Here is a 27,753-nt window from a genome sequence, read left to right as displayed (position 1 = left end):
AGGGGGAGGTACGTGGGTTATTAAAAACCAAAGCGGACATTTTGTAGATTTTTTCCTCAGGAGATTTCATATACAGTAAACATGTCAGGAGTACCAAGGAAACCATTAGCTCCACAGCACCTGCCATGTGCCAAAGCAGCACCAGGCCTAGTGAAAAAAAAAGGTAACTGATTCATATCTACATCTGCGTGCACCTATATCTTACTTGTATCTGCATTTCTTACCATAATCTCTTTAAATTTCTCATGTATATATTCTTTTATCTAGTGTGCCCTTAAGGCAATTAAATATACAATTTAATCTTGAGTTGCTCTTTTATCACAATCCACGAATCCCATGTCCATTTGCTCAGATTAGTATTACATACTACTTGGCTGGTTTCTGGCTCGATATAATCCTATTAACAGACCAGGATTATATCTTAACTAGGAACTGCTGGCAGAATAAAACTGTGCCAAGCAGACCTTATGTACCCCTGGGAGTGCGGAATGTCCAGGGTTGATGCAAGTGATGAGGCCATATCAAGTCACATGGCTCCAACATATCAAAGATGTCAGGGTGGGGCTGCAATGTCATCACAGACTGCTGGCAGTGGTGGGGTGTCTGCATGACCTCTCCGGATGTTCATCACAGATTTGTGGCAGTGCTGGGATGTCTGCGTGACCCCCTGGCTGTTCATCACAGATTGGTGGCAGCAGTGGGATGTCTGCATGACCCCTTCGGCTGTTCATTACAGTAATCTTTCTCCTATTTAACCAACAGCTTCTATGCTGTGTGACTTTAGACAGAGAAGCCATCAGTCAACTAGAAGGAGGCAGTGTTTGTGGGACATAGAGCTGGAGTGACAGAGGCTTCAGATCTACAGTCTCATTTGCATATTAACTCAACTGCTGATTTCTTAATAACAATGGAAGGGACTGGTCATGTAAAGGTATTGTTGGTCTTATCTTTGAAAGAGTTACAAATTAATAATTTGAGAAATGAAATCCTTCTGACAGATTCCTGTTAAAAATCAATTTAGCTGTTTTACCAGAACCATAGATCACAATGTGATAATAACATCAAGCAATATTTCCCCCAAATAAAGGACAACAAAATGAAACATTGGGAGACAATTTAAGGGTCCTTCTTGGCGAGGTTTAAGTTTAGGAATTATGATTTAGGGTCTGAATAGCTTTGTTGCTATTTGATTCGCTCTTGAGTGAGAAAAGCATGTTGATATTGTTTTTATTAGTGTGAAAGTGATCACGTCTTCACTCAGTATTCCTTAGATTATATAACAAAGTAAATGGGCTTCACATTTCTAGGTATTAATAGGGTTAGGAACTTTCATTTCTGGCTGGACATGCACTTGACCACTGTTTCCTTAAAGGGAGCCTGTCAGATACAATATGCACCCAGAACCAAGAGCAGCTCTGGGTGCATATTGCTAATCCAAGCCTATTTGTCCCTGCATCTAGTAGCAAACATACAGAGATCTTTAGAAAAAGTATTTCTAAAGATTCTGTACGATATGCTAATGAGCACAGGGACTAGTCGCAAGGCCGTTAGTGCCTGCACTTATTATTCCCTGTTAGCATGTTAGCTCGCCCACAGGGATATTTTCAATGCCCATTGCCTAGCGTCATTAGCAGTGACATGCATACCTGTGTTTGATGTCACTGCATCTGAAGCCAGCAGGGCGCATGATCAGACGTTCCAGCAATTTTGAGATATGAGCTATGACTTTAAAGGGATAGTGGTACAGCTAAATTCCATGGGGCTGTTCATGTGAAGGGGTTACATATATTACCTTAAAAAAGTATTCATACTCCATGAACATTTCATCTTTTTTTTTCAAATTACACCCACAAACCTTTATTGAGATTTTATGTAATATACTGTAGCGAGGCAGTGTGGTAAGGGTTAAACGCTAACTGTTAGTTTGTAGCGAGGCAGCGTAGTAAGAGTTAAATTGTAACTCGGCTATTATGTAGTGAAACTAGTATGGTAAGGGTTAAAACTTAACACTGCTGTTATGTTGCATAGCAGGAAAAATGAGCTTTAAATCCTTGCCCTGCATGTATCGATTGCAAATGCATCTGAAATGTTTTGGATGGAACCAGGCATGTGTTCACTTTGGAGGTGATCTCAGGGAGAGGGAGCTCTCTCTCTGAGGGGGGCTGCATGTGGCAGGCAGCACAGAAAGTGTCCAAATGAAGTCTCAGGAAGAACAAGTGTCTGTGGAAGCTGCAGGTGGTGGCTGGGGACAGAGAGTCTCGGAATGAGTCTCTGAGGTAGTTGCATGTGGAAACTCAGATGTGGAGTCTGTCTGAGTGGAGCCCGCTGCTGACCAAAAGAAAAAGGTCCATTTAATGTTGAACAGTCGGTCCTGTGTCTGAGCAGTGTTGCCTGAAATACAGATAAGAATCATAATGACAGTGGTGATCCTGAAATGAGAGCTGGATACTTTTCTGCTGGGCATTAAATCTTTTTTTTTTTTATATAGCGCTAACATATTCCACAGTGCTTTACATACATCAGGAACACTGTCCCCATCGGGGCTCACAATCTAAATTCCCTATCTGTATGTCTTTGGAGTGTGGGAGGAAACCGGAGTACCCAGAGTAAACCCACGCAAACACAGGGAGAACATACAAACTCTTTGCAGATGGTGTCCTTGGTGGGATTCGAACCCAGGACCCCAGCGCTGCAAGACTGCAGTGCTAACTACTGAGCCACCGTGCCGCCCATTCATCTGTATGGGTGAGCCTACATATGTCTGTATTTGGACTGTTAATTTTTGTTCCATGATGCCAGAGAGAGGCTGTGTTTGTTTTCTATTTTGCCAATAGATTATACATACTTTTTAATAAACTACCCTTTCTGACCAAGGAACCATGTGCGTCTGTATTTACAGAATACCTACAATACCAACACAAATAGCAAGGATTTGTGAATTCTAAAGCAAATGGTACATGGTTTTCTAAATATTTTAAAAATATAAATGTGCATTTATATTCAGCTCCCTGATTGAGCATGTAAAGCAACCTTTTGCTGTAATTAATGATGCAAATCTTTTTGGGTATATCTTTAACAGCTTTGCCCATCTAAAGGTTGAAATTCTTGTCCATTCTTCTTTGCAAATTAGCTCTAGCTCAGTGAGATTGAAGGGAGAGCAACTGTGAACAGCAATTTTTAAGTCTTGCCACAGATTGTAAATGGGATTTAGGTCTGGACTGACACTGGGCCATTCAAATATTTGAATATGCTTTGATCTAAACCATTCCATTGTATCTCTGGCAGTATGGTTAGGGTCATTATTTTGCTGCATGGTGAACCTAGGTCTCAGTCTCAAGCAGAATCGGACTGGCTACCGGAGAAACCTCCAGTAATACCAGGCCTGGCTGCGGTTACCTGCACTGAACTCTGGAGCTCTCACCTGAGCTCCGGAGTGCAGCCTGGACTGAACTCAGCGTTTGCAGGACTGAACCGTGAGCGCCGAATGATTCCATGGCAATTGCGGTTCAGTTTAATTCACAGCTGCAGACAGGCTGGGCTGAACTCCAGAGCTCAGGTGACAGCTTTGGAGTTCAATCCGGCCTGTCCACAGCTGCCATGAATTGAATCGCCTCAATTGCCGGGGAATCAGTTGGTGCTTGCAGTTCAGTCCTGCAAACCCCGAGTTCAGTTCAGGCTGCACTCCGGAGCTCAGGTGAGAGCTCCAGAGTTCAGTGCAGGTAACCGCGGCCAGGCCTGGTATTACTGGAGGTTCCACCAATAGCCAGTCCAACACTAGTTTCAAGTCTTCTGCAGCAGCTTCTAACAGGTTTTCCTCCAGTATTGCCCTGTACTTAGCTCAGTCCATTGTTACATTAACTCTGACTAGGTTCCCTGACCTTGCTGAAGGAAAGCATCCCCATAGTTATGGCTGGCTGTTGGTGTTTCTGTACAGTTGAGTTTTCAGGTTATGTATAAAGGTTGCAAATGCGGGAAACAATTGGACTTGTTGAGGCACTGAATTATAGAGCATAGGGGATGTTTAGGAAAAATCTTAGAAACGATTCAGTGAAAAACATATGAGATTCAGGAGAGAACTGGTCTTGTGAGAACTAGAGCTCACATGTGGGAAGGTATTGGGACATTTATTTGGAGATGTATGGAGGAGACAGAGTATGGATGGCCTTGTAAGTCATTGTTAGTAGCTTTAACTGGATTTTTTTGGTAATTGTAAGCTAGTAAAGGGATTGCCAAAACAGAGAGGTGGATTATTTGGGCAGAAAAGTTAACAACAGGGTTGATGAAAGGATTATATAGAATTCTGGAAATATTTGTGAGTTGAAGGCGGCAGGAAGTGATAAGTGTTTTGTTTGAATGAATGCCTCGTAAAAGCACTATTTTGCTGTCTAAAATATGTTGTGCACGTACAACATCATTATAATGTATTTAAATAGTATTTCAATCTGACAATTCTCAAACATCTAAAAAGATTATCTAACAATGTTAGCTGTTGGCGCATGTGCACATCATTATTGCTTAGACTTATCCAGGCTCTAGCTACTCGTTGCCATCTCATAGATGCCTAAAAACTATTGAAAACTTTGTGGTGGTAAAGATCCTCTAAACAAACTGTTTTAGTCTATTTCAGATAAAACTATGAGTACTACTTCTTGTAGACTGTAATATCAGTATTAAAATTCTAGAATATGTTTATTATAAGAATCACTCCATTTTTAAGCTTTCCTATGTTAAACTTACAGGACTATAGAGAATATCTTCTATACTGCAAAAGAGGTTCAATTTAAAGGATCTTGTAACTACTTAGATTGATCCCTGCATCCATATTCTGCTAGTATTAGGAGAACAGTATAAAGTTAATGCTATCTGTTTTTGGCATGCTTTTATGAATGCCTAATAAAAGTACAATTATGTCACCTAAAGTATGTTTCCTACATACAAAGTAATGTTTATCATATTTAAATAGTTTTTTACCCTATGATTTTTGGGCATCAAAATAAGTCATCTAGTAAAGTTAACTATTTTCGCATGGTCACATCATTGTTGCCTATACTTTTGCAGATATTAACTGCTCCTTAGCATCTTATAGATACCTGTAAACGATGAGAAACTTTGTGGGGATAAAGACGCTAAAGAAATTATTTTAATCTATTTTAGATAAAACTATGATTACTATTTCGTGTATGCTCCACTCCACTCACTCCACTTTTAAAGGGAACAAGCAGTTCTGGGTGTATATTGCTAATCCCTGTCTAACCGTCCCTGTATTTCTAAAAAAGTATTTCTAAAGATCTTTTATCCTATGCTAATGAGCGATTCCCTTGCTAGTCGTCTCCATTAGGATGTTAGCATGCCCCTGTGGGTGTGCTAACATGCTAATGAATGCGTAGCATCAGAGGATGATCTTAACTCTCCGCTATCATAGCACTCGAAGGGATTTCTGCTCAGTGCGCATGACCATAGAGTTTTGGTCAAGCGCACTACTTCAGTTGGAAGCCAGGACGCGTACACCCGGCTTCATAGTGCGCACAAACAAAACTCCGGGATCATGCGCACTGAGCTATAATCCAGAGTTGGACGCGATGGCGACGGAGGGGTGAGTGAGATCATCCTCTGACGTTACACATTCATTAGCATGTTTGTACGCCCACAGGGACGTACTAACATGCTAATGGGGACGATTAGCCAGGGGAACTAACGCCCAGGGGACTAGTGCCCTTGCTCATTAGCATACAATATAAGATCTTAAGAAATAATTTTTCTAAAAATCTCTTTATCTCTGCTAGTGTATACAGGGCTGATTAGGCAGGGATTAGCAATATGCACCCAGAACTGCTCATGGCCTGAACTTTCAGGACTGTAGGGAATATATTCTATACTGCAATAGAGGTTAAATGTACAGGAACTTATAAATGCTGAGATTGACCCCCTGCATCCCTGTCCTGCTAGTAATAGGAGGAATTTAAAGAATAAACAGTATAAGATTATTGATATTTATGTAAGTGATCTTGCATTTTAATTTAAAAAATTTGCATGACTTTTACAGCGTAAATGAAAAGTTAATTTGGTATATTTGGCATAGGTTTGTTCATATTCTATTACATGCTGACTCTACTAATGGTCATATAACTTCTTTTTTTGTCTTGCAGTTGTCCTTCAAGTATGTGGTCTTGTCCTGTATCCAATCAAATTTATTGAAACTGTCACGCTAAAAATATACCATGAATTCAACTGGGGCTATGGCTTAGCATGGGGAGCAACAATATTTTCATTTGGAGGCGCAATTCTCTACTGTTTGAACCCCAAGAACTATGAGGACTACTACTAGCTGTCTGAGAAAACAATAATGAAACAATAGAATTACTCAAGTTTTTGTACATCCCTTTTCTAGAAGATACGTGGAGCATCAAACAGTCGGCTCAGTTGATTTAATCTCCCTTTACCTTATGGCTGCAAATAATATAGCCAGCTTTACAAGCATTCTAAAGAAAAAAAGTGCTGAAAAAATGAAAGCTATAAAGAATGGAATGAATGACCAATAACTCCATAGCTAATTGCTGCAATTTGTACCAATATTAACTTGTTTGTTGGAAGTAAAAGAAATAACACAAACGCGCCTACAGTATAAATTGTGTAATGAAATTAATAGTTGAATGATGGATGGATGCCCAATTTTATCTGGAATGCAACAGAAAAAAAATACATAATCACTGTCATACCACTGAGCTCATCATTTTCTTGGAAAAAGTTATAAAGAAAACAAATGCTGTGAAATTACAGAAGAAAACAAAGTAAAGTTAATACATAAGATTCAAAATACATCTTTAGCATAAAGTGTTCCACTAAATAAAGTATGCGATTTAACCACATTTTTTAACATCTGAAGGAACATGCTTGGAATTACTTAATGAAATCCACCTTTGCACAGAGTATTAAAAACGGACATCTGTTTTTCATGAAAATAAACTAAAAATAAATTTATGGGTTTCTTTTGAACTTTGAATACTAGATAATAGTTAAGTCTATGAGGATACCTAGAAAGTCATAAGTATTTATAAGCAACCCTCTTAAGGAAAGTATGTACTGTAGCTGAAAGATTTCATGTGAACACTATGTTAATGTACCATTTTCCTAAGAGTATATTTGGCAGTATTGTAAATCCTTATAGAATTTATGAACTTAGTTACAGCTCACTGTTTATAATTACAATTTATTTTCTTAATGTTGATGACAAGAATATCCATTTATTTTCATATCATTAAACTGTCAGAATTAATCAGTTTCAAGTTGATACATTAATGTTCTGTTTATCCATGATTGATTGACAAAATACACTTTAGTAGATCTTTTCCAAGACTGTGTTGCACTGGGAAAACTGAAAAAATATGTGTCCACAGTATTTAATAGATATAAATAATATTTTTTTGTGAGAAGTGTTAGTGAGACATAAGTAAAAAATGATTTTGAGAACTTAGTAAGAAAATATTGCCATCTGCTTCTACCGTGAATTCATTCAAAAATAATGTATTACAAAAAAAGTTATTTTTGAGATCCTTAATTAACCATTAATTGATTGTTTCTTCAAGACAAATCCTTTATAAAATAAAGTCTGCTTGACTACAGGTCAGAAACCCCAATGATTAAAATTAAATGAAAAGTAGAGATTACCTTTCACCAAATTTTTATGTTGAACTGGACACACGTGGTTGTAGAGTAGAATATAATGTTTTTGTTATTTTTTATTTCACCTTTCTGTGATATTAGCAATCAATAGTATTTGGACCTAACCAGTTAACTTTGTTAAAGTTTAAGCATCGTTTTAATATTTATTTTATATATCAATAATACTGAAGAAAATAAGCAACTTTGTGATATATCTTATTAGATACATTTGCTTTCTTCTCTGCCAGAATTGATCAGCCATTTTTTATTGAATAAAAATCAAAATGACGGTTACGCTTTAAGTCCCATTGGGTGTTATCCAATAGTAACTCATACAAAGATAAAAAGTCCACGTCCCAAGTGAAAAGTATCTAATAACACTCACTTGGACTTAACTAAACTTAACTCATTAGGTGCCAAATACTGTGATTGCTAATATATCCACAATGGACAGGCAAAAACTAAAATAAAAATATTTTTCCACTCTGCATCCACTTTTATATGATCTCTCAAGCTCAATATGAATGTTTTGTTAAAAAATGGAAGTAGGCAATTATTATCACATAAGCCAAATTCACCTCTTTCGTTAGATTCTCTGCATAATATTTGTCAATGCAGACAACCCCTATCTGGGTTTGTTTTATTAAAATATCACTAATAAACTGCACTTAAATGCAAGAAAATGTTGATGGGATTAATGTATAATAAATTGTTAAATAATAAGATTATGTTTAGATGCCTTAAGGTGCAGTCTATTCAATTTGGTTCAAATTATTAAAATAACCAACTTGTCTCCTTTATCAGTATAACCTTTTATAACAAGCGCAACTTTAAAATTTTGTATGTCCTATGTGAAATCAATATTTTCATGTCTTGTATCTAGCATTTTACTTTCCAATCAGTAAAGGTCAAACTCACGGATATCAGCAATTTCAACTAGTTTAAGGTTAAAGACAAAAATAGTTGTCGTATATCATTTTATCATACTTACAAATATAGCAAGTTCCATATTATATGTCAAAAAATGTCAGGGACAGCCAATTCTAAAAGAGGGGATAGCAGCACTTGGATATTTTTACTATTCCAAATCAAAACAACACTTGAAAAAAACAATCCCCATCCATATTATTGAAAGTAGAAGCATTTTATTGTAAAAAATGTCAAATAATATACATAGGGGATTATTTATGGAGTTGTTTATTGGACAGATATTGGTCCTATTAAGAATATGCATTCATAGGTAAGCCTCAGCATGATCTTCCGTGTCTCTCAAGTATTCTTTTATTTTTATGGAATCTTACCATAGCTTTCTAAGTTGTTTAATATTTTCAATAAGAAAGTGTTTCTACATTCAATGATATGGATGTGCATACGTGTTTTTCATGTGTTATTTTGGTATAGAACATGTGTAATATTTAGGAAAGACATTAGAGTGGTTGTCTATGATTACAATATTGATGACCTGTCATTGAAGTAGGTTATCAATATAAAAGCTGGCCGCTAAAATCTGGCACCCCTACAAGTCAGTTTTTACCAGGTATTTTTGCGGTAATTAAACAGTAAACAGAGCATGATATATCTGTACACTACATAGTGTCTGTTCTGTGGTACTGCAGCTTAGATCACATTGAAGTGATATGGAACTGAGCTGCAGTACCAGACAACAGCCACTATACAGTGAACACAATTTTTTAATTCCGACTAAATACAGGGAATGTTTCCTGTTACCTGCTAATAGCCGTTCATGGAGCTGGCAGGTGTTTAATCCCACAATTTGATATTTATAAACTACATTAGTTATCTTAGCCATAGGTCATCAATATCAGATCATGAAATTCCAGCACCTGATATTAACAGATCATCAATACCAGAAAATGAGTAGCGAACACCTGACAAGCCCACAATCAACTGTTAGCAGGCCATGTGGCCATAAATACAATAGAAATATATAATCAATATCATATTCCCGGACAGTTGCTTTATAGAGAACCCCCACCAAATAATTAACTATTATTTTACTTAGCTAATTTATCCTTTTATTCAAGACTAAGGTTTTTCATACTTTATATTACTTAGTTACAAAGGATATATCTGTGGATCATCTGCTGAATTCCAATTATGTCATATAGCTTTTGGTAATTCACATATTATATACACATATTAGCAAGAAGAATATGAAAGGATATAGTAAGGGTCTAATTTCAGACCCCTACCAATGATATCTTGTCATATATTTCAATGACAGGTCAGAAGATGTCAAAGAGTGAACTTTACGTAAGAAATAATGTCAGTTGAGTGAATGAAGAAAATATCAAAGCTATGTTAACTAATAGTAATGATTTGCTAGTACTCTAGATGCTTGCCCTGTAATATGTTGTCTTTATAAACACTGTGTTTTGCAGTATATATGCAGCACATGTACTGGGGTTGCTAACCTGCCACAATAAACAGATTTATAGATCTGAGGAAACATAATGTACTAATACATTGACGTTTGCCAAATATTACAAATAATTGGACTTGAACATTGTATCCACTACATTTAATTTAATTACTAAAGAGAACCTGTAGGGAGTCTGGCAATATATACATTAACTGCTTTTGGACCACCGATAAACTTTACAAGTGCAGCTGTCCTCCCTGTACTCTGCATTGTTGTTCTTAATTGTGCAACTCTGAGGCATGGCTATGGCTGCCAGACACAGTTAGATTCTCTATAGAGAAGACAGAATGAGTTTATTACTCTCTCTGCCTTTCTGATCTATTCTATACAGAGCATAGAAAAGAGCTGTGCATACAGTTTAGGAACCACTATGTGTATTCCCTCCATACACCTGAGTATCCTGATATCCTTGGGTCTAGAGAAGGAGCAGGAGATACTTGGCCTATGAGATTCAGTCAGTTCTGCAATACAGGCTGCAGGCTGAATTTTCACTGTAACTGGGGATAATATATCAGTTCCACTTCCAGGGAAAGTTAGCAAAAAGAAAATGAAATGTATTAGTATGTTAAAATGCCCACAGAAAGGTTTTTTCTTACCTTATAGGGTGCACACTGTGTACAATAAATGTATAAAGTAAATAAATTTAAAAAAGCAAGAAAGAAAAATAAGAAATACAATTTGCAAAACTGCAAGTCTGAATCTTTGTTTTTGGCACTTAAGCACAAACATGTGTCCAATGTACACATTTTTTTACGGAAAAGGGAACACGCTTTAAAATGTTTTTTTAATGGTCCTTCAAAAATAAAAAATGTAAAAAACAGACAATTATTTCCTATTCTTCTTTATATATGTCCTGATATAAAAAAGTAATATAAAAATGATATGAAAAACTAAGCCCCACATACAGCAAAAAAGGGGCAAAAATGATTTTAATATCTGAACGAGAACATTAAAAGTGTATATATGAAAAAATCCAAAAATGTGCTTGATCAGTAGCAAGTCAAAAATGGCCTGTTCCAGAACTGGTTAATCACACTACTTGGAATTTGACTAACATATTCTTAACTTTTCAAGTCATTTCATAAGCAGTTGAATTCTTGCATATGCATGAGACTTCCTTTTTTTCATGAACATGTACAATAAATCTCTATGTTCCCTCCATGGCTTAATTGCACATTGCAAATTCCCAGTTAGCAATTAAGTACCATGAATGCTTGAGATTTCAGGTGATTGTGAAATGTGAACTGAAGAGGAGGGGGAGCATGATTAATGAGTATGGTGCTTGATTACATTTGGGCAAGAGATACCCCCTTTCTTGCTTGGGCAATTAGCATATGCCAAGGGTGGCATTTAAAAATTATTTTCGCAATTACAAACACTATAGTCTGGTCTAAGAGGGACATTATGTGGATGTAGGAATACAGGTTTAAATAGTGCAGGGGACAGTTGGTGACGTTTGGGAGACCCGAATGGTGGCCATTAAAATTGTGCTTTTGCATTACAAAGCTATCTGGTAACCCATACACACATAATAAATGTTATGCCAGGTTTATTTGGGTAGAAACACTGATATTTTAGAGAATGGGTAATACCTAATATGTACAACATTATTTTTCCCCCCCGTATATGTTTATAAAGGCCCTATAATAAGTAAGCACAGAATATTTTTGATATTTTGGTCAAAATGGGATACAATATGATTTCCCAAAGATTTACAGAGATTACAGAAATATATAAAGTAAAAGAGAGCACATGCATTAAACTTGCCTTTAGCTTCATATAATTAGCTTTTATTTTTGTGCCTATAATACATATTGAAAAATACTATATCACATGTATGGGACTGTCAGATAAAAGAATGTTTATTTTTTATGAAGGATATTTACAGAAGAAAAAACTAAAGGATAAAAGTAAGCATAAATAATACAATTTAGTCTACAGTGAACAAGTAAAAGTATGACCCACTTAAAATTGTGGCATTTTTATATAATTTCTTAACTTTAAGAACTTTATCAACTGTTGCATACACACCAAATTTTCCAATGAATTCCATACCTTTTATTTTAACAATATATAAAATTGTTGATCCTTTGGTGCATTGCCGGATGAAACCTCTGGTGACATGGATACCCTTTTAAAGGTCTTGACTTCTTTCTATTCCACTACATAATGTGTATTCATGGATGTGATATCCGACATTAATTGATGAAGTCCTATATATCTTAATAATAAGTCCATTGCACATTGGAACTAGATTTTCATAAAACAGCTAAATTAAATTAGACTTTATTTTCCTAAAATGTTTTGTAATAAGCTTCATGCATCATTATTAATTCCTAATATATAGATATACCTCACCAATTAAATATTTTACTTAAATATTTTTTTACATTAGAGTTACTGTAAAGGCACTTTAGAGAAGGAACACGACAACACTATAGAAGTAAATCTGATGTTATATGAATCTATAGATATAGGACGAATACAGTACATAATACAAGATAGAACAAAGATAACTCTTAACACAAGATTTATGGAGTAATTATGACCTGTTTCCAAGAATGCTGGAAAAATATATTGCAATGAAAGTGTTGTAAGTGGAAAAGGGTTGTAAAGATGATAAATATGTGTAGAATGTGTCAGATCTTTAGGAAGTAGCAAATATATTACATACTTTAGTCTCATTTCTCCATTGCATTTTTTACTTTACTATTTTAGCTTCGCAATTATTACACTACACAATTTGGAGTTAAATGAACCACAGTCAGTTTTTGGTTAACATTTCTATATTTTTATATGTTTTTACGATAATCCATCTTTTGCTCATTGTTTACTTACACTGAGTTAATTTATCCTTTTACTACTTACTGTCTTATCTTAAAGCCGTTTTTAACGCCATTACACAAGAGAATATACGTAGAGCTTTTATGAATACCCTAAAATTTCACCATAAATGAAGCATAAAATATTTTGTTATTAAAATATCACAGCATCCTTCTTTTAAATGCTTATAGCACTACTGTGTATCATTTTTTATGAAAAAAAATATTTATAAATTATTCATTATATCTGGTACATTTACTTAGTTTTTAAAGTAATATGGTACTTTAAAAAAATATGAACTAAAGTTAAGCTTGTTTTTTAAACATTATTTTATTCTGTGTGAAATATAGTCAGATAAGTAAGAGGAAATAGGTATTTGGAAAGTAGTAACTGTTGCTTTAAATTTAAGAAATCTAGATAGTATGCAAAAAGGGTGACAGGTGAAGCGCCCTCGTAACTACTGTTGTATCTTGACCATTCTGCCACTGTATGTGATACATTAGATTAGCTGTATGCTTCCTTGTAACTTTTCCAGTTGGTATGTTTACCGGTCTTGTTCTTGTTTTTGACCTGAAATACTTTCTAGAGTTTAAAACACATTAAATTCTTAATTAGTTTTATATAATAAATGCAGATTGTCACAAGAATGCCATCAGGCCTCCATTATCAATCCCAGTTTCTAAGGCAAAATATGTTTATGTGCCAGCATTGCATATCCTGCTATAAACTCTTGCACAACTATGTTAAATTTTTGTACAAATAAAAAATTATAAAGAAAATTATGTGTTTAAAAGATGATATATATACGGAATAGCATGTGACTGTATAATATTAAACATGCAATGAACTGACTGGTAAGTGAAGTCCAATCTTATAGCTAGCAATGTAATTTATTCAGACTGTATTTTTGTACAGAACAGTACACACTAACCTATTGCCTCTGTGTTCTTTTAATGCCTAATACTGTGCCTAGAGATTTCATTTCTGTCTAAAATAAAATATATTTCAAGCTGGTAATTAGTCCTGAATTCTTTTTTTCTCTTAAAAGCAATTACCCGTTAAGACGTATATATCTAATGACGTGAAAGTGTTTGATGCATCCTTGGCATTGCTGAGTTTTTCAGTGCACCTTCCAAACTATTGTTTTCCTTGTATGGTCACCAAACTTCCCCTTCCTTGATTCACAAGCTATCACAATATCTGATCATTCAGGCAGGTGTTTAAACAAGATATCCAACTAGTTTCCCTTTGAAATAGTTTCTTACCAAAATTGCCCCCCCCATTGGACTTTTGACCTGGTCAATGCCCATAAAATCTATGGCCTCAATATTCCCAAGATGTTCCAAATTCATGTGTCTGGCTATGAGAGTGTCCCTGGCATTGCGAACCTCACCCATGTGTTCCCCAAACTGTTTCCTGAATTCTCTAATGTTTTTTCCAATGTATTCTTCACCGCAATAACATGTAGCATTGAATACAGTTCATTTGCTTCTGTGGTTAATGAATGCTCTAATCTTGAATGATTCCTTAGTAACATTACTGGAGAAGGTTTTCCTAACCTTTATTTTACATGAAACACACAAAACACATCTATAGCAGCCATTTGGTCTCATTGTAAGCCAGGTGCCCATTACACGCTCAACTCCAGGGCCGGGGGAACTCGGAACCGGGCCGAACTAGTCCGGGGACTTAAGTGGTGGCAGGGTCTGGCTCCGTAACCCTGTCGGTGTCTTTTTAATAAAGGGGGATGATGATTATATACAGTGGAATAAAGTGTGTGATGCCACCTGTGTTTTTTGCGGCTATGTGGGCCGCTGCTGTGTTGTGGGTTTCCCGGGGCTGGTAATGATGTTGCAGCTGAGGTGTTCTTGCTACCCACAGGTGGAGCGTGACCCCAGGGCGACTGTTGGGATTTGAAAAGTCTGTCAAGGCAGGCTGTGATGCAGGAGAAATGGAGACGACACCAGGGCTTTGCAATAACAGTCTTTTACTCAATGAACCAGTTCTTCAGGTTGACAACCAATAGGTAAAGAGCGGAATAGTACATATCAAAACTCGGATGCCCATATCCATTCTTAATATGTTCCAGTGTTTTTTTTATTATTTTTTTCAAACTCCTGGGCACCATTGTCGGATATGGAAATGAGATGGATTGCATCCCCATCCCCACCTCTGTTTTGACTTGGGTGCAACACTGTACTGCGTTCTTGTCTCAAGGTGTATTCATATGCTACTCTCAAAACATGATCCGGATACCCTTTCAACAAAAATCTGTCCCTCAGATCTTTTGCAATGAAATGATTCTGGCCAGAGCAGTTTTGTCTAAGGCATAAGTATTGGCCCTTAGGAATACTTTTCTTGAGTATTTTTGTACAGAACAGTACAATCTAAGCTATTGTCTCTGTGTTCTTTTAATGCTTAATACTGTGCCTAGAGATTTTATTTCTGTCTATAAAATAAAATATATTTGAAGCTGGTAATTAGTTGTGAATTTTTTTTTCTCTTAAAAGCAATTTCCCACTAATATATATATATATATATATATATATATATATATATATACAGTGCCTACAAGTAGTATTCAACCCCCTGCAGATTTAGCAAGTTTGATAAGATGCAAATAAGTTAGAGCCTGCAAACTTCAAACAAGAGCAGGATTTATTAACAGATGCATAAATCTTACAAACCAACAAGTTATGTTGCTCAGTTAAATTTTAATAAATTTTCAACATAAAAGTGTAGGTCAATTATTATTCAACCCCTAGGTTTAATATTTTGTGGAATAACCCTTGTTTGCAATTACAGCTAATAATTGTCTTTTATAAGACCTGATCAGGCCGGCACAGGTCTCTGGAGTTATCTTGGCCCACTCCTCCATGCAGATCTTCTCCAAGTTATCTAGGTTCTTTGGGTGTCTCATGTGGACTTTAATCTTGAGCTCCTTCCACAAGTTTTCAATTGGGTTAAGGTCAGGAGACTGACTAGGCCACTGCAACACCTTGATTTTTTCCCTTTTGAACCAGGCCTTGGTTTTCTTGGCTGTGTGCTTTGGGTCGTTGTCTTGATGGAAGATGAAATGACGACCCATCTTAAGATCCTTGATGGAGGAGCGCAGGTTCTTGGCCAAAATCTCCAGGTAGGCTGTGCTATCCATCTTCCCATGGATGCGGACCAGATGGCCAGGCCCCTTGGCTGAGAAACAGCCCCACAGCATGATGCTGCCACCACCATGCTTGACTGTAGGGATGGTATTCTTGGGGTCGTATGCAGTGCCATCCAGTCACCAAATGTCACGTGTGTGGTTGGCAACAAAGATCTCGATCTTGGTCTCATCAGACCAGAGAACCTTGAACCAGTCTGTCTCAGAGTCCTCCAAGTGATCATGAGCAAACTGTAGACGAGCCTTGACATGACGCTTTGAAAGTAAAAGGTACCTTACGGGCTCGTCTGGAACGGAGACCATTGCGGTGGAGTACGGTACTTATGGTATTGACTGAAACCAATGTCCCCACTGCCATGAGATCTTCCCAGAGCTCCTTCCTTGTTGTCCTTGGGTTAGCCTTGACTCTTCGGACAAGCCTGGCCTCGGCACGGGTGGAAACTTTCAAAGGCTGTCCAGGCCGTGGAAGGTTAACAGTAGTTCCATAAGCCTTCCACTTCCGGATGATGCTCCCAACAGTGGAGACAGGTAGGCCCAACTCCTTGGAAAGGGTTTTGTACCCCTTGCCAGCCTTGTGATCCTCCACGATCTTGTCTCTGATGGCCTTGGAATGCTCCTTTGTCTTTCCTATGTTGACCAAGTATGAGTGCTGTTCACAAGTTTGGGGAGGGTCTTAATTAGTCAGAAAAGGCTGGAAAAAGATAATTAATCCAAACATGTGAAGCTCATTGTTCTTTGTGCCTGAAATACTTCTTAATACTTTAGGGGAACCAAACAGAATTCTTGTGGTTTGAGGGGTTGAATAATAAATGACCCTCTGAATAAACATTTCACAAGTTAAAAAAAAAAAATAAGAAAAGAAATAACATTCTTTTTTGCTGCAGTGCATTTCACACTTCCAGGCTGACCTACAGTCCAAATGTCACAATGCCAAGTTAATTCCGAATGTGTAAACCAGGTAAATCTGCAGGGGGTTGAATACTACTTGTAGGCACTGTATATATATATATATATATGTATATATATATACATATATATATATATATATATTTCTAATTACATGAAAGCATTTGATGCATCCTTGGCATTGCTGCGTTTTTCAGTGCGCCTTCCAAACTACTGGTTTCCAAGAATTGTAACCCCACTTCCCCTTCCTTGATTTACAAGTCTGGCTCTACTGGAACTAGAAAGGAGCGATGTGTGCTGCCGCAGGGGAACGAGGAACAACATCGTACCGTCGCTGCAGCGAAAATATGAAAATGTCGGACACTACACCGATGATACGATTACGACGCTTTTGCACTCGTTAATCATATCATAAATAGAGATGAGCGAACCGGTCCCGGTTCGGCTCGAGGCCGGTTCGCCGAACGGGGGTCCCGTTCGAGTTCGGTTCGTCGAACGTTCGACGAACCGAACTCGAACGTATAGGCTATAATGGGAGGCAATCACAAACACATAAAAATGCATTATAAATGTACACAAACAGTTAATAAACATTGCCATAACACTTACCGGTCCTCGCGATCCCTTCTGCACTCTGTCTCCTGCCGCTATTCCATCCGATGATCGCTGAATCCTCCCGGTGACCTGCACTGCCAGCAGAGAAGCAGGACCTATCGTGACGTCAAAATAGCCATGTGACCAGTCACGTGGCTATTACCTCATTGGCTACAGACTGGTCACATGACTATGACACGTCATGTAGGACCTGCGAGTGCATCTCTCCGGTACACGGTGCACATATGTGTATCGCCGTGTACCGGCGACATGCTCTAGCACACGGTCGACTCCCCGTTCCGTTAGGGACCGGCTGACACAGCCGGTCATTAACGGAGATCACCATTGCCATAGCAACGCAGTTAGCGGTGACGTCACCGCTAACCGCGGCTCCGGGAGCACCGTTGCTATGGTAACGCGTCTGTCAGCGTTACCGCTAGCAGCCAGCAGTGATCACTCACGGAGTGAAGGCTGCACGCTGCTTCCCGATTGTAGTGAGCATTGTAGTTAGGATGGAGGTTCCCCAGCCCCAAGTGATGCCCCTCACTACAATCGTCACTACTACTACACTAGAAAGAAAGAAGACAGAAGAGCAGGATCGTGGAGGGCTGACAGGGGTAATAAAGATGGAGTCTCTAATGTGTCTGTGTATTTATTTCTATTAAAGTATTTTTTCTCTGTGTGGTGTCTTTTTTTAACCCTTTATTGGAGATTCTTAATGGCCGGGTCAAACGTGCCTGACATTAAGAATCTCTGGCTTAATACTGGCTGGTAAAACAAAGCCAGTATTAACTCATGATTACCCAACAAGCCACCCGGCTCCAGGGCTGTTGGAAGAGTTGGATACAGCGCCAGATGATGGCGCTTCTATGAGAGCGCCATTTTCTGGGACGGCTGCGGACTGAAATCCGCAGCAGAGGCGCCCACAAACCTCGGGCTAACCTGTGCTGCGGATTCCAATCCCCAGCTGCCTAGTTGTACCCGGCTGGACACAAAAATAGGGCGAAGCCCACGTCATTTGTTTTTTAATTATTTCATGAAATAAGTGAAATAATTAAAAAAAACGGGCTTCCCTATATTTTTGGTTCCCAGCCGGGTACAAATAGGCAACTGGGGGTTGGAGGCAGCCCGTGGCTGCCAGCTGTACCTGGCTAGCATACAAAAATATGGCGAAGCCCACGTCATTTTTTTGGTGGGCAAAAAACTTCTGCATACAGTCCTGGATGGAGTATGCTGAGCCTTGTAGTTCTGCAGCTGCTGTCTGCTCTTCTCCATACAGACAGACAGCAGCTGCAGAACTACAAGGCTCAGCATACTCCATCCAGGACTGTATGCAGAAGTTTTTTGCCCCCTGAAAAAATTATGTGGCTTCGCCATATTTTTGTATGCTAGCCAGGTACAGCAGGCAGGTACGGCTGCCCCCAACCCCCAGTTGCCTATTTGTACCCGGCTGGGAACCAAAAATAAAGGGAAGCCCTTTTTTTATTATTTCATGAATTTCATGAAATAATTAGAAAACAAATGACGTAGGCTTTGCCCCATTTTTGTGTCCAGCCAGGTACAACTAGGCAGCTGGGATTGGAATCCGCACCACCGGTTGGCCTGAGCTTTCTGGGCCCCACTGCTGCGAATTGCAGTCTGCAGCCACCTCAGAAAATGGCATTTTCATAGAAGCGCCATCTTCTGGCGCTGTATCCAACTCTTCCAGCACCTGCCTGCTATACCTGGCTAGCATACAAAAATATGGCGAAGCTCACGTCCTTTTTTTGTAGCTTTTTGGCAAAAAAAAAAAAATGCTTCCCTGGATTTTCCATTGCCAGTGAAGGTAACACCAAGCAGTGGGGGTTAGCAGCCAGTAGCTGCTTGGATTACCCTTAGCTAGCAATACAAAAAATGCAGTGGGAGCTAACATATATTTTTTTTAATTATTTATTTAAATAACTAAAAATAAAATGGGCTTCCCTGTATTTTGATTGCTGGACATCACAGTGCTGTAAAAATAAATCTTTAAAAAAATGACGTAGCGCTCCGCGGTATTTTTGATTCTCAGCGCAGATAAAGCAGACAGCTATGGGTTGCCACCCCCATCTGCCTGCCGTTACCTTGGTTGGCAATCAAAATACAGGGAAGCCCATTAATTTTTTCTATTTAAAAAATAGTTAAAAAAAAAAAATTACGTTGGGTCCCCCCATTTTTGATAGCCAGCTAGGGTAAAGCAGACGGCTGTAGCCTGAAAACCACAGCTGGCAGCTTTACCGTGGTTGGGGATCCAATGTGGAGGTCCCCTCAGGCTCTTTTTTATAATTATTTTATAAATATTAATAATTACACAATAAAAGTAGGGGACCCCCCAAATTGGATCACCAGCCAAGGTAAAGCGGACAGCTGTGGTCTGGTATTCTCAGGGTGGGAAGGTCCATAGTTATTGGGCCTTCACAGCCTAAAAATAGCAGGCCGCAGGCACCCCAGACGTGGCGCATCCACTAGATGCGCCAATCCTGGCGCTTCACCCCAGCTCATCCCGTGCCCTGGTGCAGTGGCAAACGGGGTAATAAATCGGGTTGATACTAGCTGTAAAGTCACCTGAGATCAAGCCCAGCAGTTTGTGATGTCATGGCGTCTATTAGATACCCAACATCATAAACTGTCAGTACTAACAAAAACAAAAAATCGACAAAAGAAATTTATTTGAAAAAACAGTCCCCAAAACATTTCCTCTTTCACCAATTTATTGTAAGAAAAAAAATAAAGGGGTCCCACGACGACTCTGGACCGTCTAGAATATGGGGGGGAGACACTCAGGGAACGTATCCCCCATTTTCTAGGAGTGCGGACCCTTCATGTGAGGAGTGTGGGTGCAATGAATCTGCACTCACTCTCCCCGGGTCCACAGCAGCAGAGTCCATGTCGTAATGGTTGCTACCAAAGCTGCAATGCCCTGCTCATGAGGTAAGGGCATGCCTAATCAGGAGAACTACTGTAGAGGAAGCTCTGCTCACTGGTATATAGGTGCTCAGAGGTAATAATAGATAAAATTAGTGAGTAACCTCGGCACTCTATATCTCCCAGACTAAGTCAGTAAGTCACAACGGATAGTAATGCAAAATCACTCTTTATTGGTCCGTATTAAGAAAATTTTTTTTTCATAAGCATATATGTTTTTGTCCAAAACAAGTTACAAATGACGTTTCGGCCTGAGCCTTCGTCAGATTGGACTTATCTGCATGTAATCATGAAAAATGACAATAATCAGTATCACATAAGAGTGAGAGAACAATAACATAAAGTCGAACAATGTAGAGGTACAATTGGGATGCAGCAAAAAAATTGCAACACAGCAAGAAATGAAACACATGATACAAATGTCATAATACAGTACAAGGACAATATAGTAATGACAAATATGGGGTCAGAGTAGACTTAGACAGCTCTGGTACGAAAGAGATGTCAATCATAAAGTAACATGTGCAGTAGGTGTAGAGCTACACTATGCATGGCAGAGCTAATGGGTAGACCGACCATAGAAAAAGTAGAGAAAAAGTGGAGAAAAAGTGGAGAATAAGTGGAACATAAGAGGAGAAAAAGTGGAGAAAAAGTGGAGAAAAAAGTGGAGAAAAAGTGGAGAAAAAGTGGAGAAAAAGTGGAGAAAAAGTGGAGATTAAGAGGAGAAAAAGTGGAGAAAAAAGTGGAGAAAAAGTGGAGAAAAAGTGGAGCATAAGTGGAGAAAAAGTGGAGAAAAAGTGGAGAAAAAGTGGAGCATAAGAGGAGAAAAAGTGGAGAAAAAGTGGAGAAAAAGTGGAGAAAAAGTGGAGCATAAGAGGAGAAAAAGTGGAGAAAAAGTGGAAAAAGTGGAGCATAAGAGGAGAAAAAGTGGAGAAAAAGTGGAGAAAAAGTGGAGCATAAGAGGAGAAAAAGTGGAGATTAAGAGGAGAAAAAGTGGAGAAAAAGTGGAGCATAAGAGGAGAAAAAGTGGAGAAAAAGTGGAGAAAAAGTGGAGAAAAAGTGGAGCATAAGAGGAGAAAAAGTGGAGAAAAAAGTGGAGAAAAAGTGGAGCATAAGAGGAGAAAAAGTGGAGAAAAAGTGGAGAAAAAGTGGAGCATAAGAGGAGAAAAAGTGGAGAAAAAGTGGAGAAAAAGTGGAGAAAAAGTGGAGCATAAGAGGAGAAAAAGTGGAGAAAAAAGTGGAGAAAAAGTGGAGAAAAAGTGGAGCATAAGAGGAGAAAAAGTGGAGAAAAAGTGGAGAAAAAGTGGAGCATAAGAGGAGAAAAAGTGGAGAAAAAAGTGGAGAAAAAGTGGAGAAAAAGTGGAGCATAAGAGGAGAAAAAGTGGAGAAAAAGTGGAGAAAAAGTGGAGCATAAGAGGAGAAAAAGTGGAGAAAAAGTGGAGAAAAAGTGGAGCATAAGAGGAGAAAAAGTGGAGATTAAGAGGAGAAAAAGTGGAGAAAAAGTGGAGCATAAGAGGAGAAAAAGTGGAGAAAAAGTGGAGAAAAAGTGGAGAAAAAGTGGAGCATAAGAGGAGAAAAAGTGGAGAAAAAAGTGGAGAAAAAGTGGAGCATAAGAGGAGAAAAAGTGGAGAAAAAGTGGAGAAAAAGTGGAGAAAAAGTGGAGAAAAAGTGGAGAAAAAGTGGAGATTAAGAGGAGAAAAAGTGGAGAAAAAGTGGAGCATAAGAGGAGAAAAAGTGGAGAAAAAAGTGGAGAAAACGTGGAGAAAACGTGGAGAAAACGTGGAGAAAAAGTTGAGAAAAAGTGGAGAAAAAGTGGAGCATAAGAGGAGAAAAAGTGGAGAAAAAGTGGAGAAAAAAGTGGAGAAAAAGTGGAGAAAAAGTGGAGAAAAAGTGGAGAAAAAGTGGAGAAAAAGTGGAGATTAAGAGGAGAAAAAGTGGAGAAAAAGTGGAGAAAAAGTGGAGCATAAGAGGAGAAAAAGTGGAGAAAAAAGTGGAGAAAACGTGGAGAAAACGTGGAGAAAAAGTGGAGAAAAAGTGGAGAAAACGTGGAGAAAAAGTGGAGAAAAAGTGGAGAAAAAGTGGAGCATAAGAGGAGAAAAAGTGGAGATTAAGAGGAGAAAAAGTGGAGAAAAAGTGGAGAAAAAGTGGAGAAAAAGTGGAGCATAAGAGGAGAAAAAGTGGAGAAAAAAGTGGAGAAAAAGTGGAGAAAAAGTGGAGAAAAAGTGGAGATTAAGAGGAGAAAAAGTGGAGCATAAGAGGAGAAAAAGTGGAGAAAAAAGTGGAGAAAAAGTGGAGAAAGTGGAGAAAAAAATGGAGAAAAAGTGGAGAAAAAGTGGAGAAAAAGTGGAGAATAAGAGGAGAAAAAGTGGAGAAAAAGTGGAGAAAAAGTGGAGAATAAGAGGAGAAAAAGTGGAGAAAAAGTGGAGAAAAAGTGGAGCATAAGAGGAGAAAAAGTGGAGAAAAAAGTGGAGAAAAAGTGGAGAAAAAGTGGAGCATAAGAGGAGAAAAAGTGGAGAAAAAAGTGGAGAAAAAGTGGAGAAAAAGTGGAGCATAAGAGGAGAAAAAGTGGAGAAAAAGTGAAGAAAAAGTGGAGCATAAGAGGAGAAAAAGTGGAGAAAAAAGTGGAGAAAACGTGGAGAAAAAGTGGAGAAAAAGTGGAGAAAAAGTGGAGCATAAGAGGAGAAAAAGTGGAGAAAAAGTGGAGAAAAAGTGGAGAAAAAGTGGAGCATAAGAGGAGAAAAAGTGGAGAAAAAAGTGGAGAAAAAGTGGAGAAAAAGTGGAGAAAAAGTGGAGATTAAGAGGAGAAAAAGTGGAGCATAAGAGGAGAAAAAGTGGAGAAAAAAGTGGAGAAAAAGTGGAGAAGAAAGTGGAGAAAAAAATGGAGAAAAAGTGGAGAAAAAGTGGAGAAAAAGTGGAGAATAAGAGGAGAAAAAGTGGAGAAAAAGTGGAGAAAAAGTGGAGAATAAGAGGAGAAAAAGTGGAGAATAAGTGGAGAAAAAAATGGAGAAAAAGTGGAGAAAAAGTGGAGAGAAAGTGGAGAAAAAAATGGAGAAAAAGTGGAACACCCTTTGGTACCTTTCATGTGGCACTAAGGGGTGCTTAGCTTTGTATTTAGCCAAAAAAATGAAAAAAAAATGACATAGGGTTCCCCCTAGTTTTGTAGCCAGCTAGGGTAAAGCAGACGGCTGCAGCCTGCAGACCACAGCTGGCAACCTCACCTTGGCTGGTAATCCAAAACTGAGGGCACCCCACGCTGTTATTTTAAATTAAATAAATAATTAAAAAAAAAAACACGTAGGGGTCCCCCAAAATTGGATCACCAGCCAAGGTAAAGCAGACAGCTGGGGCCTGATATTCTCAGACTAGGGAGGTCCATGGTTATTGGAATCTCCCCAGCCTAAAAATAGCAGGCCGCAGCCGCCCCAGAAGTGGCGCATCCATTAGATGCGCCAATCCTGGTGCTTCGCCCCAGCTCATCCCGCGCCCTGGTGCGGTGGCAAACGGGGTAATATTTGGGGTTAATACCAGATGTGTAATGTCACCTGGCATCAAGCCCTGGGGTTGGTGAGGTCAGGCGTCTATCAGATACCCGACATCACCAACCCAGTCAGTAATAAAAAAAAAATACACGACAAACACATTTTTATTTGAAAAAACACTCCCCAAAACATTCCCTCTTTAACCAATTTATTAGATTGAAAAACAAATCCAGGTCTGGTGTAATCCAAGGGGTTGCCATGACGATGCACACTGTCCCAGTCAATGAAGAGCAGGATGTTCCCCATTGGCTGGGAGAGCAGTGCAGTGACCTGAGCTAACATCAATGGGTCAGCCCAGGTCACTGCAGGGGGGTGACAAGTGCTGCTGTCAGTGAGGTACATTACCTGCGCTGATCTCCAGCACACTGACAGCCCCTGTCACTGAGGTCAATGACCGGCGCCTTCACATCAAGTATCGCGAGAGGTCCGTGACGTCACCGCCAGTGTCAGTCTCGGGTCGGAAGCGATAGGTGATGTGACAAGCGGCGGCCATGGAGGACAGTGACAGCGCTGAGGTCGGGATGGCGGGACTTCATCACCGCAGGTAAGCCGAGCGAGCGAGCGGGCGGGCGGGCGGGCGGGCGGGGGGGGGGAGGAGTGGATGTGTGTGTGTGTGTGTTTGTGTATGTGTATGTATGTGTACATGCCGCGGGCAGGAGGGGGTGGAGCGAGCTGAGCGGGAAAGTGTGGGCTTCCTGCACGTAACTAAGATAAACATCGGGTTACTAACCAAAGCGCTTTGCTTGGATACCCGATGTTTATCTTGGTTACCAGCTTGTGGCAGGCTGCCAGCGATGGCTCCTGCACACTGTAGCTGTAAAAAGCCCTGCTTTTTGCTGCTAGAACCGTTCTCGAACGTATCTAGAACTATCGAGCTTTTAGCAAAAAGCTCGAGTTCTAGTTCGATCTCGAACAGCCCAAAAATCACTCGAGCCTAGAACTGGAGAACCACGAACCACGAACCGCGCTCAACTCTAATCATAAAGGATTCACATACTCCGATGTCGACAGTGACGCCGGATGTGCGTCACTTTAGATTTGACCCCACCAACATCGCACCTGCGATGTCGTAGTGTGCAAAGTACCCCTAAGTTTCATTTTATTTTTTTCATTAGGAAAATTATGATGGATTAGACTTAAACTGTCCTCCTTGCTTGTAGTGGGTGAAGAAAAAATTATGAAATTAAAGAAGTGGTCCACTACAATTTATAGTGGCCATGTCGATTTAAAGCTGAGAAAGAAGGCTTTTTTTAATTACCTTTTGTTGCCAATTCTGCCTGTGAGTGGTATATCGCTGTCCGCTCAGTCACCATCACATGACCTGGAAGACTGGGTCACACCTCCCTGATGCCAGGTCAACTTCCAATTACACAACTTGATGTGACATCACTGGACATCAGAGGCCGCAGCAGCTTGGGTCTTGAGAATATATGTATGCTTTCCTACAACCAAACTTTCTTTTTTATATGAATAAGAAGGAAAAGTCAGTTTTATGATTACTGCTGGTCTCAGGAAAGCAAGTATGTGTATATCAAGGTCAGCAGCTGAAGATTGATACAAAGGAACGAAATGCAGATGTGATAACAAAGACTGGCTATTTGTGCAAGTCCAAATTTATGGCCTAAGGTACTGTCAAGCTGCCACCAGGGGGAGACAGAGCTCTGCATCAGAAGACACAACACAAAGCAACGAAAACCAGGAAGTAAATACACAGCATTCTCATACACTGCCTCACAGCACAGCTGGGAAACAGAATAGCCTGACAGGGATAGTCAGGCAGGCTGGGTCAAACACAGTACGGGCGGAAGCAGGACCGGAGGAACGAGTGAAAGCAGAGTCAAAGTCAGGCCAAGGTCAGTACCGGGGGAAGCAACCGACTGGGGAGGTAGGAGAGGGGACAGAGGACTGGAGGGACGACCAGGGGATGGAACACAGACAAGGGCACGGGGGCACAGGAACAGACAGATCAGGATATCACTCACAGGACCAGCAATCACAGGCAAAGCAGTGCTAAGCTTATAGCTGGCGCTGGTTCACTGGAATTGTCAGCTTTTAAGGCATCCAGGCTCTGGAAGTGAGGCCCGGGAGAAGGCCCCTCCCCCTAGCCATGTGGACGGGGAGGTGAATCATGACAAGTGCTATGTGCCAAATTTCTGCAAGATATGGAGTTGGAGACACAGAAGGGGCTGGAGGCGAAGTCCCAAGAAATGCATAAACGTCACAGGTTTTCTGCATATGCTTTAATATAGCCAATGGCATACTTAAGAATTTTACTAAAAGATTAAAGGCCGCTTTACACGCAACGATATCGCTAATGAGATGTCGTTGGGGTCACGGAATTCGTGATGCACATCCATTCTCGTTAACAACGTTGTTGCATGTGACACGTACGAGCAACCGCTAACAATCAAAAATACTCACTTTATCGTTGATCGTTGACACGCTGTCCATTTCCCAAATATCGTTGCTGTTGCAGGTACGATGCTGTTCGTCGTTCCTGCGGCAGCACACATCGTTATTTGTGACACCGCAGGAACGAGGAACCTCACCTTACATGCGGCCGTCCGCAATGAGGAAGGAAGGAGGTGGGCAGGATGTTCGTCCAGCTCATCTCCGCCCCTCCGCTTTATTGGGCGGCCGCTTAGTGACGTTGCTGTGATGCCGAACGAACCGCCCCCTTAGAAAGGAGGCGGTTTGCTGATCACAGCGACGCCGCTAGGCAGGTAAGTAGTGTGACCGGTCCGGGCTATGTTCTGCACCACGGGCAGCGATTTGCCCGTGACGCACAACCGACGGGGGCGGGTACGCTTGCTAGTGATCTCACTAGTAAGATTGCAGCGTATAAAGTGGCCTTAACTCATTACTGCTCTATAAAAGGCTTGTAAAAAATAAAGCCTTCTTGTGCACCTTCACTGAGAAGGAATTTGTACGAGCTAATTTGTGTGGTCTGGATTTCTCCGCCGGCACTCAGTGACTATTAATCAGAGATTTCAGCAGACATTCACTGTTAAGAAGGTAATTTCCAAAACTATGGAATTTTTCCTTGACAGCGTCGCTCACAGGCAGAATTGGCAAAAGAAGTTAATTGGAAAAGGCCTTCTTTTTCAGCTTGAAATTGATGTGGCAACTATACATTATAGTGGACCACCTCTTTAAGGTACTGTACTATACTATATCCCAGATGAATCAATTCACTTACACAGACTCTGCAGGTCCTGAATCCCGTGAGCAGGCTGAAACCAACAGTTCTATTCTCTAGGTCCTACAGCTTTGCAGTAGTGCACCACACTATATTTAGGGCTTTCTTTTCCTATCTGTAATGATAAGATTTAAGCTCTGACTTCCTATCTGTAGTCTGTAAAACCCCAGAATGGCTGCTGCTCTCCCTGCCTAATGTAATATAGTGGCTGTGATAGACTCCTAAGGCTATTATTTGGCTGCCTTCAGGCTTCTCAAACTTATGCAGGCTTCTGCAATGAGGAAAATAGAGCTGGGCATTTTTTAGAAAGACACAAACTTGTAAATTTCATGACATTTGACTTGAATTTGACTTGCAGCAGATGATACAATCATGTAAAAAACTGGCATAAGGATTAATGTCTCAGGTCTGGTTTCTGTGACACTTGATAATTAGCTATTTATATTTTTAGAAGCTTTGTCTGGGCAGAGAGTTTCCTTAAGTTACT

At 39.7% G+C, this 27,753-nt stretch overlaps 1 protein-coding gene across 1 annotated transcript in view; it reads left to right on the top strand.

Moving 5' to 3' along the window:
• TMEM47 (transmembrane protein 47) overlaps positions 1-13,942 on the top strand; it is a 238,507-nt gene extending 224,565 nt beyond the window's left edge. The window contains exon 3 of the mRNA XM_075336510.1: positions 6,147-13,942. Within this exon, the coding sequence (XP_075192625.1) occupies positions 6,147-6,325 (179 nt within the window). The 3' untranslated portion in view covers positions 6,326-13,942. The remainder of the gene's footprint in view (positions 1-6,146) is intronic.
• The last annotated feature ends 13,811 nt before the right edge of the window (positions 13,943-27,753 follow it).

Source organism: Anomaloglossus baeobatrachus, chromosome 2 (assembly GCF_048569485.1).
Source record: "Anomaloglossus baeobatrachus isolate aAnoBae1 chromosome 2, aAnoBae1.hap1, whole genome shotgun sequence".
Taxonomy (NCBI): Eukaryota; Metazoa; Chordata; class Amphibia; order Anura; family Aromobatidae; genus Anomaloglossus; species Anomaloglossus baeobatrachus.
The sequence above is the reverse complement of the archived record's forward strand: the minus strand, read 5'-3'. Positions and strand labels throughout refer to the sequence as shown.